Source organism: Crocodylus siamensis, chromosome 8 (assembly GCF_052110815.1).
Source record: "Crocodylus siamensis isolate JL-2025a chromosome 8, ASM5211081v1, whole genome shotgun sequence".
Lineage (NCBI taxonomy): Eukaryota > Metazoa > Chordata > Crocodylia > Crocodylidae > Crocodylus > Crocodylus siamensis.
In genome coordinates, this window is record NC_143402.1 from 60059430 (window position 1) to 60077175 (window position 17746).

A 17746-nucleotide genomic window follows, 5' to 3' on the forward strand; every position below is an offset into this window, starting at 1 on the left:
GATTCAGTTAGTCTCTAAGGTACCACCATGCCCTCTCTTCTGCCATGGAGGGAGTATACAGTGGTTAGGGACTGGGCTGGGACTTCAGGTGACTCGAGTTCAGTTCCCTGCTCTTCCACAGACTCCCCGTGTGACCTGAAGAAGTCACAGTGTCTTGGAGCTCACCTATGCTGCCAGGGTGGCAGGGCCTAGTGCTGTGGGCTTCAGTCTGTCCTGTATGCTTGCTGCAAACCTGGAAGTTCAACAGCGAAGCTGTTCCAGGCTCGCCTGTCACAGCTCTTAGGCCTTCTACAAATCAAGGGCTTGAGTCTGCAGAGGGACAAGTCTGCAGTGGCCTCCCTGATTTATTTCTAGGTTTGGAGCGTACCTGCAGACAGGGGTAGCTGGGACATGCTTGAGCTCCTCAGTGCCAGGCACATCACCCTGGTGATATGTCTCAGTTCCCATCTGTATGCTGGAGATATAGGCACGGCCCTGCCTCAAGAAGGGGGTGTTATGAAACAGATGCTCAGAAATTATGCTGATGGGGCCAGATGGACAAGAGGCTTCTCTTTGATGGGGATCAATCCTGTTTTTCCTCCCCGACCCTTGCAGGTGGAGCCCTGCGAGTGTGCCAGGTACTGGGCAGGGCAGGTAGAAAGCTTTGCTGTTGAGCTCCCGCTGACGCAATGCAGCTCAGCCACCCAGGGAGGCACCAGCTGAGAGCCAAGGAAAAACCAGCAGGAAGCTGTTAATTTGCTGAAATTCTGCAGATGAGGGATGTCTGCATCGGCTCCTCTCTTTGATGAACCCAGCCTGTGGTTCTTGCTGTGCTGGAGATCAGAGCTGGCAGGCTGTGGAAGAAGGGTCAAGAGCACAGGCTGAGTGAGGGTGAGGAATGTGCTGGGAAGGAGCATGGCTCCACTCTCTGCTGGATGTATCTCATGTGCCTCTTTGCCAGACAGCAAAGCAATGTGAGCAGCTCTGAGGAAGATGCTGTATGCAATGGCTGCCCCATCAACCCATCCCTCATCTTCCTTAATGGAGAATACTGTCCAGAGCTTGAGGGGGAAGGCCAGGATGAGGGAGACCCCTGGGACAGTGGGAGCTCAGGTCACAATCTGCATGGGGTGGGGTGAGCAGCTCAGGCTGCGTACAGCAGGAAATGAAAACCTGGGCTATATAATGGGGTGCTCAAGGAGTGTATGGGGAGGGGGAATTTGAGCTGGCAGGTGTGGGGTACTGCGCCAGGGGTGGGTTGAAATGCAGGAGACGCGTAACATTATTGGTTTACTGTGCATACCCCCTTGAAAGCCTGGGTTCAAAGCCGGTCTGCCATTTGCTTGCTCTTCCTGGGCTTTCAGCATCCCTCCTCTGGCAGCTCTTCATCATGTGCTGGTGCAGACCTGCACACTGACTGTGTGGGCAAATGGTCTGTCTGGTTTGTCAGCACAAGGCCTGGGCTAAGGGGGTAACAGGAGATTTGTGAGAAATCCAAGTCTGAACAACCCTACATACCAGGGCTGAACACTCTGCCCTGAGGTGGCCAGCATGTGTAGCCCAGGGCTTCCAGGGGACCCAGCTGATGCCGCTCCAGGAACCAACATGACCCGGGAAAACTAGATGCTGGTACCCATCCTTCGGCTAACCTGCCTCAGTGCATTCTCACAGCTCCCAGATGCTCTAGCAGTGGGTGCCTGTGATTGTCAATAGCACAGCCTTGCCCGACATGTTGATGGCTGTTACTGTAGTACTTGGAGGTTGAGTGTAATCCTGTTCTAGTGCCTGGTACTCCATGGGTCTGACTTCTTGCAGAGTGAGTGGGAACATACTGAATTTGATAATGCTTGGCACAAACAAGATTTGGAGTGCCTGGGGGATAGAGGCTGTCCAGACACCGGGAGCTGCCTTTAAGACAGGCTTGTTAACTAGTTGCTGCCCTTTCTGTAACTTCTCTGCTCTTGTTTTTTCAGGCCCTTGAATGTCACCTTAGTCTTCCAGTCCAAGAGCCAGAGGTTTCTGCGGGTAGGCCTTGCCGTTCCCCTTTTTAGCACAGTGGCAAAACTGAGGGAAATGGTGGCAGAAGAAGGCAAAATCACACCTGACCAGGTAAGTCAGAGACAGATTTCCCTATATCCCCTTCCTAAACTCAAATCAGGGAGCTGGCAGGGGTCTACCAGGGGGTCACTCGATTCAGAGCAGCCCTGAGTATGGCAGCAGCCACGGAGGCATGGGGGAAACCTGCTCCACCCAGCTAAGGCTAACAATGCAAGCAGGGACCTGACCTTTATTTCGGTGACACACTTACATCAGGCCATAAGTTCAAGATACTATCATCTCATCACGTTGTAGGGCAACATTACAATGTGAAGGTGAGTATATGAACTAGCCCCCATTTTGTGTCTGATTGCAGCAGACTCAGCCCATGAGCTAGGGTAGTTTTGCATTGGGAGTTGATTTGTAGAGGTCACTGGTTTAATACCATAGGCCCACATCCACACTTTCATTACATTGTGGTGCTGTAGTGGGGCCATTAATTGAAGCTCACCGGGTATGGGATAGATCCTGACCTTCAGTATAACCTTCACAGACCTTTCTTGTCCACCACAGGTGATCCTGGCAGAGGTGTATCCCAGTGGGTTCCAGCGCTCCTTCCACGATGAGGAGGACCTGAACACCATCATGGAGGGGGACAGCGTGTATGCTTTCCAGGCTCCACTGCCATTCAGCAGGGCCAGCTCGTCCCGGCTTTCAGGTAGCAGACTCTCTGTTTGCAAGCACAGGGAGGTGGGGACATGCACATCCCAGAAAGCTACATTTTTCAATTGTATTTGCAAGTGCTTTTTCCGATCCTTGGCTGCCAGGGACTCTGACAGCCAGAGTTACCCTTGAAACATCAAAGTCTTTCCCCAGCATGCTTGAAACAGCTGTCGCCCTGCAGTTTTAATGAACAGAAATTGAAGTGGGATTTGCTTTGCTCTCACTGGGACAGGGTCCCCAGAGACACTTCGCCCCCTCTCTGATGTGCAGTCTTCACAGCTGCTAGGCATACATGAGAAACAATTAGGCAGGCTAAGTCCAAATCGCTTAGATGAGGGAATGTCATGATACCTAGTTTGATGTCCTATTAGCAACAGATGAGCCATACTAAGAGGCAAACAGCCATTCTAGACTGAAAGGGTATGGAGCAGAGTCGTTCTTCCCGCATTGATAAAACTCTAATAGTCTGCTCCCTGGAGATTTTTCCAGTGCATGGTATACAGAAAAGACAATGTGGTTGAGGCACTGGGTTTGGTTCTCTGCTCTGCACCAGACATCCTCTGTAGCCTTAGGCAAATCACTTACTCTCTTTGTGTCTTCGTTCCCTGCCTGGAGAATGCGGATGGTGATGCTTTCTTTCTCCCTCCCCTTGTCTGTCTTGCTTATGTAAACTATGAGCTTCCTGTGTCTGCGCTGCATCCAGAACCACATAGTACTGAATTCGTTTCGGGGCTTAGCCCTGACTGTGATAGAATAATTGAGCTACCACAAGTTGGATGTATGAGGGATACTAGAGACCAATATGATTTCCCAGGCAAAGGACTGATTTTAGGAATAAACAAGCTGTGGGAAGTCATGACTCTACATATCAAGGCAGGAAAGCTCCAGTAGACAGGTGCATCAGGATGGCCATGAGATTGGTCTTAGGAACACAGGACTGGAAGATACCTCCTGGGCCATGGACTGCAGTCTCCTGCAATCACAGGCAACCATGGGATATTATTGCTTTAAACTGGTCCAGCTTCAGTTGGTTTTTTTGGCACTCCTATGGGACTGCTGTTCCAGAACCTCACCACCCTGCTGGTCACGCATCTTCTCATTTCCAGCCTAAATTCATTTGGGGCCAGTTTATACCTAGGTGGTCTTATATCAGCAGTGACCTTTTAGCTTAAATAGCTTCTTCCTCCCGGGTGCTCATCCCCTGCTGTATTTACAGACAGAGTCAGATCCTCTGTGGGACTGGGGCTGGGCCTGTGGTTTCCTGTCTCCGTTCTCTACAGCGGCTTTGGAGAATCAGAGGAGAAGACCTGCTCCAGGGCTTCACATGGAGCCCAGCTGATGCAGTGGCCAGTCCTGGGGATTTCTATCAGTGCTGCATGGTTACTCCTAGACATGAAGATCACTGGCCCCAGCCACTTCAAGCCCACATAGTAGTTTAAGTGGGGCATAAAGTGGTGCCCAGGGCTTGCGTGGATCCTGAGCACAGGAGTAAATCTCAGAGGCTGTGAAGGTCCAGAATGAATGCCTGACTCCATCAGCACTGATAAGGGTTTTGCAGTTGACTTCAGGAGCTCTAGGTTTTACCATTGAAGTGCCATAGAGACTTGGACCTCTTGTCCTCTACAGGACCAGGCTAAGGAGCAGTGGTGAGTAAATACCCTGCTTCAGGAGTAGGCAGGGAGCATGTCAGCCTCTAGGGCTGCCACAGATGGAGAAGCAGAAACCTCTTGGAGCATCCAGTCCTAAGACCAAAGCAGGGTTTTGAGTCTGCACAGCACGTGCTTCATTAGCAAGAAGGCTGTGCAAAGGAGCGCCCCCAGAACATCCCTCGTGAGCACAGGCCTGCTAGGAGTGTGTGCTGGCAGGCAGAACTGCGTTCCACCCTGGAGGGAGGAAAACAGGCCCGTGCTCATCAGCAGCTCCAGGCATGCAGGCCTTCTGGTTCCACTGGTGTATTTGTTCATGAGGAGGATGCTCCCTGAACACCATGAACTCAGCCGTCTTTGTCTGAGAGCCTTCCAGCACCTGTCTCTCTCTCTGCCTGCCAGTGAGGCAGGGAATCAGCTTGTGCCAACTGGTAGAAATAAAAATATATGGCCCTTTCTTAGCCCCTCCCAAGCAAGGATCTCAGAGTATGTCTTGAACAACCAGGGCATGGTTCTGCTGTTCCTTTTCATGGTGCTAGGGGCCTACTCATGCAGTGGGACCCACTGAAACCAGTCAGTTATCTGGGGAGCAAGGAACTGGACTGTGGGGGTAAGTATAGCAAAATCTGGTTATGTGGTGGGCTAGAATCATTGTCCCCTTACCTACCAGCCAAATGAGGAAACTGAGACAGGAGTTCCCAGAGTGCTGAGCATGGCCACTTTTGGTTGAAGTGAAAGTGCTCAACAGTTCTGAAAATCAAACCGCCAGGTGTCCCCAAAACTGTTAACAGGGCTTATTTTTTGCAGATGGTAAGACTGTGGAACTCACTGCTACAGGATGTTGTTGAGGCCAAGACCATAATGGACTCTGAAAAGGCCTTGACATTGTTGGGCAGAGACTGTCTTTTTGTTCTGCATTTCAGCCTCTTACGTGGAATCCCAAATGTTGTGAACAGCTGCTTGTCAAAAAGTCAGGCTTCCTGAGCAGGGCTCAAAAGTCTTCACGCTCAGCTGCAGAAGAGCTCAGTAAAGTCTGGGATTTGCAGGTTGACCCACATGGGAACTCCCCAGCCAGCACAGATCTGCAGACTCAGTCTAGAAATATCACTGCAGCTGACTTCCTTGTGCAATTTCTAGTCGACCTCCTGCTTCTGGCTAGGCTGGTGTTCAGGTCCCTGGCTCCAAAAATAGCAGAGAGAGCTGGGGAGACAAAACAACCTAGGAAGATTAGTGACCTTTTCCAAGCCTAGTGAAAGCCTGAGGTTGGGCACTGGGGAATGGTTAGGTTGATTCAGACATTTTCCCTGTCCTTGTTTGTAATAGTTAGGGGTGCAGCCTGGAAACCTCTTCACTGCCGGATGCACTGAGACAGCGCAGGGAAGGCAGGGGGAGGATTGAGCCCTCAGACAGAGGCTTCCTTGTCTGTTTATGTGGAAGGAACGATTGCGATGCAGAAGAGTGTTTAAAGTCTTAGCAGAAAATCCCTTTATTACAGCCCTTCACCTCAGGGCTGCAGATAAAACTCAGCACTGCCTACCGCAGTGCTGACTTCATGATGCACAGAGATAAAGGCAAAACCCTTCATCGATTGATTAACATAGGAACAGTGCCAATGTCAAGAGATCCCATGGAGCAAAGGCGGTTGCCCATCCTAATGTACCCAGCCCATCACCAGACTCTGCAGGAGGACCTCTCCTGCCTGCACTTGCAAAGGACGGGGCAACTCAAAGACTCGCTGGAATGTCATGCTAATTGGCGGGGTTTGTGCTGGCAGTATGAGCCCATGATTCGTGCTAACGGTGACTTAATTAGACACCAGATGGTGTTTAGTAAATGTTTGCGTAAGTAAACATTACATCAGGGTTTGTCATGCAGAACCTCTCCTTGTGCCAGTGCCACCCAGGTTCTTATTAGCTATTGACTGCAGCAGGTAGCTCATCTAAGAAGTGCTTCTTGCACTAGCTTGTCTGTTTGACCCTAGAACAGCCCGTATGTTGCATCCAACTGCTAGAAGTGCTTCAGATGAAATGTGGCCTAACCCCACCCCAGAACTGCATTGTACTTGCTTGAGGTTCAAAAAACATTTGTTCTCCTTTTTTCTTTGTATGAAGCTAATTCACTTCCAGTTACCTCACTGCAGTTCTTGGTTCCAGCTACCAGTGGAAACGCAGGATCCAAGGTCCCCAAGGGAGGAGGTGTTCAAGGTGCTGTCATCTTGAATGGAAGCAGGAAGCCTTAGAAATGTCCTTAGCAAGCACACTCTTGTGACACTCCTAGCCCAACTTTTTATATTTAGGAGGTAGAGGTGGTTGCCCACACTCCTTTCCTGATGGTTTCTTCAAGCTCACCCATCCGGTTGAACCTTTGGGTGTCCTCCCATTATTAGGTGTTAGACCAAAAAAGTGACATATAAAACCCATCAGCTCAGAGCTGGATCAGATTCCAGCCAGAAGGCTCTGGGTACAAGGGAACGTGTGCATGTTAGTGAGGAAGCATTCTCTGAGTACTTGCCTCAAGCACAGGCCTAAAAAAACTCTGAAGCAGCCTTATCAATAATAGATCCATCTTAATGTAGCTTGTTCTTCTAATTCAGTCTTACACAGCAGCCCCCCAGGAGAGCATCGTTTGTACACTACCCATTAAAGTGCCAGTCATGTTTCAGAACTGTCTTGGTCAGGTATACAGCTGCAGAAGGATGTGATCTGTGCTGCTCTGAGAAGCAATAGCATCCTCCTGGAGTTCACACCAAGGAGTGTGAAGCTGCCATATAGCTTTGTTTTAGACATAGGTTTGAACATGCTGTGGAACAAATGCAAAAGGCAGGCTGGGAGGTACAGGTTTGCCCACCACAAAAGATGAACTGCAGTAGCCCCCTCCCGTAGAACACAATGCTCCCGAACATCTCCCGATCCCCATTTGAAAAGGCAGTCAAGGTACAGGGAACAGTCACCCCCAGAAGGAAGCGGGCCAGGTAGCCAGGACAGCTTTGTGGGGTTTATTTACAGGCTTGTTCATAGCCCTTTTCACCATGGCTCTAGGCCTCTGACATACGTGCGGAGTAGCCCCACAAGCTGTTGTGGGGCAGAGGTGTCAGAGCCTGTGGCCCAGGGAACTTGCCCAGGGTCATACAGGAAACCCATTAGGAGGGCCAGGATCTGAACCCAAATCCCTTGGGTGCTTGCACCCAAGGGACTTCCTCCCTGGCAGTAAAGCAGTGTAAAGGCTTGCAATGGAAGTGGCTCTGCTTGTCTGAGGAGTTGCATTATAGGGGTAGAGGAGGGAGGTTTCTGGTCGGACCAGCTGTTTTAGGCACGCATGCCAAGGTTGTGGTGGAGGAGGAGAAGCTCTTTGCTCGGTGCTCCTGTCCCTCTCCCCACAAAGTTCCCTGTCAATACAAGGCAGCTCATGCTCCAGACCACACCATGCAGTGCTGCAGCAGGGGAAGTGTCTGTGGAGTTGTAGCTTTGCTCTTGTGAGGCGTTGCCTTGCTCACAACAGCATGGCCTGAAATTTCACCCCCTTCATTCTCCTCCTTCTCATAATTTCCTGGTTGGAAGGGACCTGATGATCTGCTCAAGTCCGACCCCCTGCCATGGCAGGAAAGGATGCTGGGGTCAAACGACCCTGGCAAGGTGTCTGTCTAGCCTCCTTTTAAAGACCCCCAGGGTAGGGGCGAGCACCACTTCCCTTGGAAGTTGGTTCCAGATCCTAGCCGCCCTGACTGTGAAGTAGCGCCTCCTGATATCTAGCTTGAATCTATTCAGTCAACTTATGGCCATTGTTCCTTGTTACTCCCAGTAGTGCTTGGGGGGAACAGGGACTCTCCCATTGCCTGCTGGTCCCCCTTGACCAGTTTGTAGACAGCCGCCAGATCCCCCTCAGCCTTCTCTTGTGGAAGCTAAACAGGTTCAGGTCCTGTAGCCTCTCCTCATAGGGCCTGCCCTGCTGCCCCCTGATCATGCCAGTGGCCCTCCTCTGGACCCTCTCAATGCTGGCCACATCCCTCCTGAAGTGCGGCGCCCAGAACTGGACGCAGTACTCCAGCTGCGGCCTGACCAGTGCCGCATGGAGGGGGAGGATCACCTCCTTGGACCTGCTCGAGATGCATCTGTGGATGCATGACAAGGTGCGGTTGGCTTTCCTGACTGCGTCCCCACACTGCTGGCCCATGTTTACCTTGGAGTCTATAATGACTCCAAGATCCTTTTCTGCCTCCATGCTGACGAGAAGGGAGTTCCCCAGCCTGTAGGTATGGTGCCGGTTGTTCCTCCCCACGTGCAGCATCTTGCACTTGTCAGTGCTGAAACCCATCCTATTCTCACCCGCCCACCCCTGTAACCTGTCCAGATCCAATTGCAGCCTGTCCCTCCCTTCTAGCATGCCCACTTCTCCCCACATCTTAGTGTTATCTGCAGATTTGAACAAAGTGCTATTCTCCCCCTTGTCCAAGTCACTGGTGAAGATGTTGAACAGTGCGGGCCCGAGGACCGAGCCCTGGGGGACCCCACTGCCCACATCCTTCCAAGTCGAAAATGACCCGTCCACCACCACTCTCTGGGTGCGGCCCTCCAGGCAGTTGGCGACCCATCTGACTGTGTAGGCATCGACACCACAATCCCCTAATTTTTTAACAAGAATGGGGTGAGAGACAGTGTTGAAGGCCTTCCTAAAGTCCAGGAAGACTACGTCCACCGCGACACCTGCGTCCAAGGATCTTGTGACGTGGTCGTAGAAGGCCACCAGGTCGGTCTGACAGGACCTGCCTCGAATGAACCCATGTTGGTTGCCCCTAAGCATAACCTCCCCTGCTTGCCCCTCGCAGATGTGCTCCTGGATAATTGTCTCAAAGAGCTTCCCCAGGGCTGAGGTAAGACTAACAGGCCTATAATTTCCTGGGTCCTCCTTCCTCCCTTTTTTGAAAATGGGGACCACAATGGCCCTTTTCCAGTCCTCTGGCACCACACCAGAGCACCACGAGTACTCATAAAGCTGTGCCAGGGGTCTTGATTCAGGAGGAAGGCATTGCCATCCCCATAGCAGGGGGGAGCACCATCACTTCCATGACATGCTCCAAAGCGAGGGTAGTAGTAACCAGGTATGAATTATCAGCCCCCCAGGATGTTGCATCCCATCACACTGTGGGGCTACATGGGACTGAACGTCACACTCCAGCCGCAGAACATTAAGGGTGAGCTTCCATTTCCCTTTGTGCATCTAAGTGGCAATTTTTTAGCTGCCTTCCTGGATGTTTTTGGCCCTGGCTTTGCACTGTGGATATGTAAGTGTGCACATGTAGACTGATCACATGCAGTTGAGCTATATAGTGGCTGGGCACATATGCGGCCACATATGCATGTACCTGGGTATAAGCTTTGTATTTAACAGTCATTAGATAAAATGGATGGAGAATAGTGGGGAAGCCTGGGTGCAAAGACCCAAGTTACAGCCCGAGGTCCTCTCTGTCCAGGGCAGTAGCCATTTTCCTGACCCAGATCCCTTTGGCTTCTCCTCTTCCCTCTGGCCCCACATATCTCCTTTTGTTGCCTGCATAATCCCTGACCTGTGCCCTGACCATTAGCACTCTGTGCTGGGAAGCCTAAGAGATGCAGGTTCAAGCACTCTGGGCAAGGGGGCCTAGACCCTACTCTCTGGTGTCCTGGGTGAGTACCCTAACCACTCAGTTCTTAGAGCTAAAACATGGGAGGGCCTTCTTCCTCCTCTCCCTCTACCACCTTCCTCTGTTTCCCTCTATCACCTGTGGGTTTCTGGACAGCTGTGTTTTCCAGATGAGGACACAGGCGTGCATCCAGAATGGGCACTTGTACATAATCAGGTACTTGCCCAGCTAAAATCTAGCAGCTAAGCTAATCTAGCCTAGGCATCTGACTAAGTCCCCTGATTCTCAGAGGAGCCAGGTCTTCCCAACCTTTGCACTTAATGGGAGCTCCAAGCATTTACCTGCTCTTGGATGCTTTCATGTGTATTTGGGTGTCAAAGGCTAAGACTTTCAGAAATGGCTCCCCAGTGTTAAGGTGCCTCAGTCTGTATTTGGGCACCTAAATTAAAGGCATATAGCACCCTCACACCTGAAGAGAGTTGCCACCTGAGGTAGTGGCAGGGTTGAGAGCACTAGTGAGATTTCTAATCTGATTGTCATTGTGCGAGCTGTTCAGCACCCATCTCTGCATTGTAAGGACACCTGGCAGCTTCCAGCCCATGTAGCAAGGTTTCAGGTGCACCCTGTGGAAGTCACTCCCCTGAAATGGCAATTCCTGGGAGCCTTTCCTCTTTCTGCAGCAGTTTACATGGGACACTTTCTGCTCTGGAGCTGCAATCATCGAGGCTGAACTCCTCCTAGAGGCAGTTTCTGGTTTCACATGACAGCCGTCCTCAAAGAAGTACTAGCAGATCATTACTGTGTCCTCACAAAAAATGTGGCCACTTTAAGTATACATCTGTCATTGCTTTAAAGCTGCCTGTCCTGCAATGCAACCCTGATATTGCTCTGGCAGCGGGGCAGCCTCTGTGCTTACTCACTCACAGGCACCTTCTGCCCTTCACCCTCACAGCTAAATTGGAGCCTGAAGCTTTGCAGTTGTCTCATCTAGATACCTTCTCTCCTGCCTTGCCAGGTTAACTGCAGGGCAGGAAGGCAGGACCTGTTCCAGCTGGACAAACTCGGGCTCCAGCTATTTGCAGATATTCTTTTATTCACCAGAGTGTTTGTGAGGAGCTTGGGAAGGTGCTTTTGTCTGGGAATTTGTATGAGCTGTGTGTGCCTATGTGATACCTGCAGGGACACGCACTGACATGTGAAATCATATGCAGACAGACATCTGCACACAAACATGAATAATGTGAAGGAGGCATACACCTCCCAGTACCATGCAGTAGACGTGTGTGCATGTGAATGTGTATATTCACAAGTGCCCCCTCGGCCCCCGTGAGGTTGGAGATTAATGTTCAGGGGCATCTTTTGCTGAAAGCATCTGTTACCACCATCTTGAGGGCTTATGCTGGGCTTGGGAATCACTCATGAAGGAAGCAGAAAGAATATCATGTCATGTCATGATCAAGCGTGGAGAGTCCCTGAGGCCAGGTCACAAACACTCTGCAGTGCACTCGCATCATCTGCCCAATGACTACACGCACAAAACAAGTCAGTCATTATCTCCATCTGGTCATATTGTTGCGGGGGGGTTGAGAAGAGTGCCCGGAGCTGTCTCACCCTGAGGCTGGTTTTCCCATCTTTGTTACCTAATGTGCTGCCCCCATGCCCAAATTTATTTTGCTCCCACTGATACGGGGGTGCTGATTTCCAATCAGATCTAATTGTAGCCACGTGGTCCAGTCTCTCCTTTTCCAATAGCAGGCTCAGGGCCAATTTGTCCAACTCCTGAAACAGAAGCAGGGAGGACCCTGTTATAGCCCGTCTACTTGCAACACAAGCCTGTAAACAGGCAAGAGGAGGACACAACTGGTTTGACTCCAGCTCACCCGCTGCATGCAGCAGTGGAACAGTCAAACTGGGTTTTTGACCTCATGCTGTAACACTTCCTTGGGGTTTTCCTCTGGTGGAAAGATATTGAAGCTGTAGTGGTAGAAGGCTGAATGGGGATGCGGAGGGGATTTTTCCTGGTGGAAAGATATTGAAGCCACAGTGGTGGAGGGGAGTTGCATGTGGGAAGCAGGGTCTGTTTGCAGAAACAGATGCTGGTGATTGGTGAGTGTTGGTGTAACCTCAGTTTGAATGTAAAGATCCCTCCATGCATCTTCTGCAGTTAGTCAGATGTTGACCACGTTCTGACTTGATTGGTGGGCTTTTGGCGTGGCCAGTGCGATGACTAATGGGATGAAAGATCTTAGGGTAAGGAGCTGGTCCACAAAACTAAAGCCAAGTGCTTGCCCCTTGTTTGTTTCCACCTGTTTCTGACATTTTGCACCAAGATTGGCACTGCGGCCTTGTGGTGACGAGAACCTGGCCCCTGCAGTTGCACTTCAAGGAAAGATGTCCCTGCTTCCCTCCAGCAGCATACGCCCTAGCCCTGAGCCAGACCCTGCCCATCAGGTCTAAGGGTCATTAATTACCTATGTCCCCTGCCCAGGATAGCAGAGGAGTTTCCCTCCTCCTCTCCCCTGACTGGCATTGGAGAGCCAGTGATGGTTAAAAATAGTCCATGGGAGGGTTAGGAAGCTGGAAGGAGGAAAGGATGAGGCCTGCTGTTGACAGATGAGATGTGGGACCATTTGTTCCTGTGATGGGATCTTACCTAGGCCTGCATTTTAACTGAAGGCTGTGGCCATTCATCACCCTGGCTCCCCATCCATTCCAGCAGCATGTGTTAGAGCCAGCCACAGAAAATAGCTGCAGGACGAGTGGGCTTTAGGGGCAATGAGGTTTCATCTCTTTTACAGTCTATTATTAAGATCTATAACCCAGCAATTGCACCATGAGGCCACTGGGAAATATACTTTCCTCCCCTAGCCTGAGCTTTCGATTTGCTGGGCTGCTTTATTCCCCATTGCACACATCAAGTCACCTGTAACTGAGGCTCCTGTCTTCCCTGCTGAGGGCTGGGGCGAGGGGCATGCAGCCTGTGTGTGCATTCAGTGGAGGCTGAGCCTATGGGACATCTTGGATGGGATGAAGCCTTGGCCTGCTTATTAATTTGCAGCTGCTGGCAAGTTTCCTGTAGTCTCTTTGGCTCCTGCCCTAACATGACCTGTTCCATGCTCACTTCCTGCCAGTCAGCCTGTAGCACCCAGCCCTCTAACAGGACAGGCCTGCAAAGATCTCTAGCTTTTCTCCTCTGGGAGGCAGCAAGACCAGTACTTTTGCTCACTGAAGTCTTCCTCTTGCCCCTGTCTTTCTCAGCTGGTGCCTCCAATGCCAAATAGGAACTGATGCAGGGGAGCAGGCTGGACATCTGGTGGCAGGACCTGAAATGATTATTACATCTTTGAGTTGTGCCTTGGAGTCTGAGCTGTGGACCAGGACTTTTCTGTGCTCAGCACAGTACAAACCCCAAATTAAAGGGTAGTCCCTAAGGGCTTACAGTCTATGACAAAAGATAAAAGATGGATACAAAGAGGGCAGCACCAGGAAACAGTGGGGCAGTACTGATTTCTGGGATGGACTATGTTCTTACAATGTAGACTTCAAGTCCTAGCTCATTTTTTGAATCTCTTTTGCCTCTGTTCTCAACATTGTGGATAGTGGAAAGAACCCATTGCTCCCTCTGCCACTCCCGGACATGTACCCAGCACAGTTGAGACTATAAATGTGATAGCAACAAAATATTTGCCATCTACAGCCAGAATCTCAGGCAATGGAGTTCTAAGGTTTAATAAGGCAAATACAGGCAGAGTACCAGGCTTTTCTTGAAATACCTGCTTGGACTCCAGTTGTGGTGCAGCTCTTGGTCAGGCTTACTTATTTCCAGCAAGGCCTGGTGGTAATAAGGGGGTGGTGTTGCTGCTGGGAAACCTGGGCTTGCTGCTCAGTGAGTGCGCAGTGCTCGGCATCGCACGGTTCCAGTGTGCCAGGATGTTCTGTTGGCTGCCAGGACTGCGGTGCCACAGCTAGGCTGGGGACTGGAAGGAGCTATATGCAGTGGTGGCTGACATGATTCCTGAGTCTGTGGGGCTGAAGGCAGCACTGAGCCTAATCATACCCAGCACAAAACTGGACCATAATTTTCAAGAGGCTTTACAGAGGTTTCCTCACTTTAGAACTTGGAAGTGACTTGCGCGTGCCCATGCAGCAGGCCAGTGGCAGTCGGGAGCCAAGTCTCACTCTTTCCCAGGGCACATTGCCTCTCCAGGGAGTGTGCTGGATCATGGGAGCAAAGCTTGTGGGATCACCTCTGAATTTAAGTTCCTCGGAGCAGCACTCACACTGGACTGTTTTTCCTGGGGACCCCAGAATGGAACAGGCCTGGTAGGCAAGTGCAAGACTGTACCCACACTGGAGCCAGCATGAGCTGCAGAGTCACCTTCAGATGGGAAACAACACTTCACTGCAGAGGAGATTGACAAAGAGAGAGTGAAAGGGCCAAGCAGTGCAAAGGTCTCGGCAGGCTTGCTGAATTAACTGAGCCGCTACAAATGGCTCACTGCTTTGGGCAGCTTCCCACTTGTACTAGACCGTGGGTCAGCAGATTCCATTTAAAAACACAAGGTTTGGAGCAGGTTCCCTAGGGCTGCTGAGGCAATGGGGCGGGAGCACGGCTGCTGGTAATTTCTCTTGGCTTTTGATTTATATCCCATAAGTATTTCATGTCAAGAAGTTCCACGTCAAGCCATGGAGCTGCAAAAAGGGTTCTGGCCCCTGTGCTGCCCAGGCAGTCGAGAGCATCAGCAAACAGGGAGCAGAGGCTCTACAAAGTGCCTTAGGCAGATCAGCACTAGTGGAAAAGGGTATGGAATACAGTCCCATCGTGTTTGTCTAGGAACAGTATCTGTGGGCATTTGTTGGGCTCTGAATTGTCTCCCAAACTGTTTCACTACAGTCTGTCTTACAATCTGTTTTAAAATCACACTGTGTGCAGTAGCATTTGGGTGGGTTTTTTGCAGGGAAAGAGGAGAGTTGGGGCATCTATGATTAACAGAAGGCTTAGGATGGGCAAAGTCTGTACCCACAGAGGCAAGGCTGCAGTGCACATGTGGAGCCAGTTTACTGTTCTCAACTCTGCCCGTGCTTCTCCAGCAGCACCCGTGTGGAGCATCATTGGGTTCCTGTGCATCCCTCTGAAGGGGCAGTTGCAGCTGCTTCCAGTAATGCAGCCTCCTCCCTACTGCCAAGGCCCCCTGACTTGGGAGAGATTGGAAACACACCAGGTGCAGTTCTTTAGCCACGACCTCTTGCTGCAGTGACCAGCCAAACACCTCAAGAGATGGGGATAAATACTGCAAGACACTTGGGAGCATCTGAGTGCTTCATGGTCACTCCATGAACAGCCTGGAGCCCCTCTTTTCATGATAGCTTTAGCTCTCTCCCCAGCATGAGAAGCCAGATCCTAATATAAGGTGCAGATCTGGAGAAACGGTGCACATCTGGGTTGGTATTTTGCCTCCTGGTACCTTTATGCACAGTATGTGGTGGCGATTGGGGATCAAACTGAAGTAGTGCTAGAAAATACACTGTAGTGAGCAGTCTAACCCCTGGCAGTGGCTTGGCATGGAGCATCCTACAGAGGATCTTCCCTCTAGCATCTGAGATTAACTTCACATATCAATTTTTGTCATGAAAGCTCAGAAGAGATTCACCTGCAGACAGCAACAGCTGTGTTTCTGCAGGTGGTAGGCTCTGAATAGCTGTCTGTCTGTCCACATCTGCCGGCATGGAAATGATGATAGAAGCACCCCTGTTCCCAAGCCAACAGAGCTGATTCTGCTTCCTCTGTGCACTGAATTTATAGGTTGCTTGCAGCTTTGCCCCATGTGGGCACCTGCTAGAGGAGAGGCAGAGTGCGACTGGGAAGGAGTCCAGATTGTCAGTGGAGCATTCACTTGTCTGTACAGGGCACCCCCCTTCCAGGCAGGAAAGCATTGCCTAGAGCTGTTGCCCTTGCTGTAGATGTGTTGTGTAGGTGTTGACCTTCAACTCCATACTCTCTGGAGCAGGGGCCCTCTGTATTTTTACAGCACGAGGCACAGTGGGATCGTTCAGCTTAGTTCCTTACGTCTGGGGTTTTCTAATGCCATCCAGGAAACCTTGTGAATATTTCCAGGACTGGAAGCACTGCTCCCATATTCCCACATGTGAGTCTGCTCGCTCAGCAGAGAGATGTGACCAAGACTTCTAGGCACTCCCGCAGTCCAAATAAAATAATAGCAATGCCAGTCTCATGGGACCTGGGTGAGAGCAGAGGCTCACCTGTTCACTTTGTGCCTCCAACGGGGGCAGCAACCAGAAGTTTTTAGAGGCAAGAGCCTTCCCTTTCCCCAGGGAAATCACCTCTAAGCGTCCTGTGAAAGACTGTTGCAGGATGAGCACACAAGAAGGGAGTTGGTATTAATGAAAGCTGGCATTAATCTAGCGCTCTGTGAACATGAACTCATGCCCACACCAGCCGTGTCAGCTTCGTGAGCAGCTATTTAGAGAGAGGCAGCTTGAAGTCTTCAGGGGTGCTGTGCACACCCCACTTCTAGGGGCAGCTTTGACCAGCCCCCAGCTGTCAACTGAGGTACAAATGTGGATCTGGGTGCCTTGCTGTAGGTACTCAGGTTTAAACATGGTGTCAGCCAAGAGAAGAGCTCGGGGGTCCCTGCCCCAGCCTCTGCTGAGGACACGCTGCCTGCCTGGGAACACCGGGGGCCAGGATGATGGTGCACAGGACTCCAGTTGTAAGGAATGCAGCATTTCTCACCATGTAAACTAGAGAGCCTCTGCCATGTCAGAGGTGCTGTGACATTATCTGGCACCAGGGAGACAGGAGACCAACTGCTGGCAGTGGTGAGAACTGCATATCAACTACCCATTTGTTATGCAAGGACCAGATGGCAGTTCATTGCCTGTTTGCATGGGGTGGCTGTCTCTCCCTCCAACCAAGCATTTCTGTGAACTCCTCTGCCTTGGGGGTGTCAGCTTCAGCCTAGTGCAGGGAATTTTTGTGACCTCCTTGCATAGCTGCCTTTTTAGCACTAAGTCTCTGAATATCCTCCCTGTGTAAATTGCTTCCTTCTGGAAGTTCCCGGGGGCTGCAGTGCTCTGTCAGCTTAGACAGGTGCTTCATCAGGGCTGGGAACTTGTCTGCAGCAATGACCCCTAGAGACACAGGATGCTGGACTACCCGAGGCATATGGAACAGCATGAGAGCACGGCTCAGGTCAGGAAAAGATAAGAGTCCCTGGAATAAGTGCCTGTGGGACAAGTAGGATTTCTGCACGTACCTACTGCCTACTTTGCATCCACATCAGTGCAGACATACGTGTCTTGGCTCTAACTGTCTTGGTGGTCTCCCTGCCTGCCAGGGCACATCAGTCCTGACCTGCAGCCCTCTTGCTGTTCCAGTGTTGGGCCACACAGCCCTGCTAATCAGTCAAGATCCTGACCCTGCACCTGCACCTGCACCTGTCTCTACTGTCCTGGCCTTGGCTCCTCCTGAGTGGATGACATGAGGGAGGAGGGTGGAGTGACTTGCTCTGTTGTGGCCTGAAGGCTAAGAGGAAGTCTCTGGAGATGTGTACTGAGCTCCCTCAAACCCTGTGCAGCTTCCCTCACTGGCCCACCATCCCACCAACCCCGCAGGTGCTTTAGTTGCTTCTCGAGTGGTTTGTTCCTTTGCCAGGCCTGCTGTGGCTCCTTGTGAGCTCCTTTAAGTGTGATTAATAACTCAGTTAATTTAACAATTAATATT

The 17746-nt window shown here is 51.1% G+C and overlaps 1 protein-coding gene across 1 annotated transcript in view; it reads left to right on the forward strand.

Annotated features, from left to right (window-relative positions):
* Nucleotides 1-17746, forward strand: part of USP43 (ubiquitin specific peptidase 43) — a 195554-nt gene that overhangs the window by 115422 nt on the left and 62386 nt on the right. The window contains exons 5-6 of the mRNA XM_090061053.1: nt 1953-2088; nt 2590-2734. Coding sequence (XP_089917179.1) covers nt 1953-2088; nt 2590-2734 — 281 coding nt within the window. The remainder of the gene's footprint in view (nt 1-1952; nt 2089-2589; nt 2735-17746) is intronic.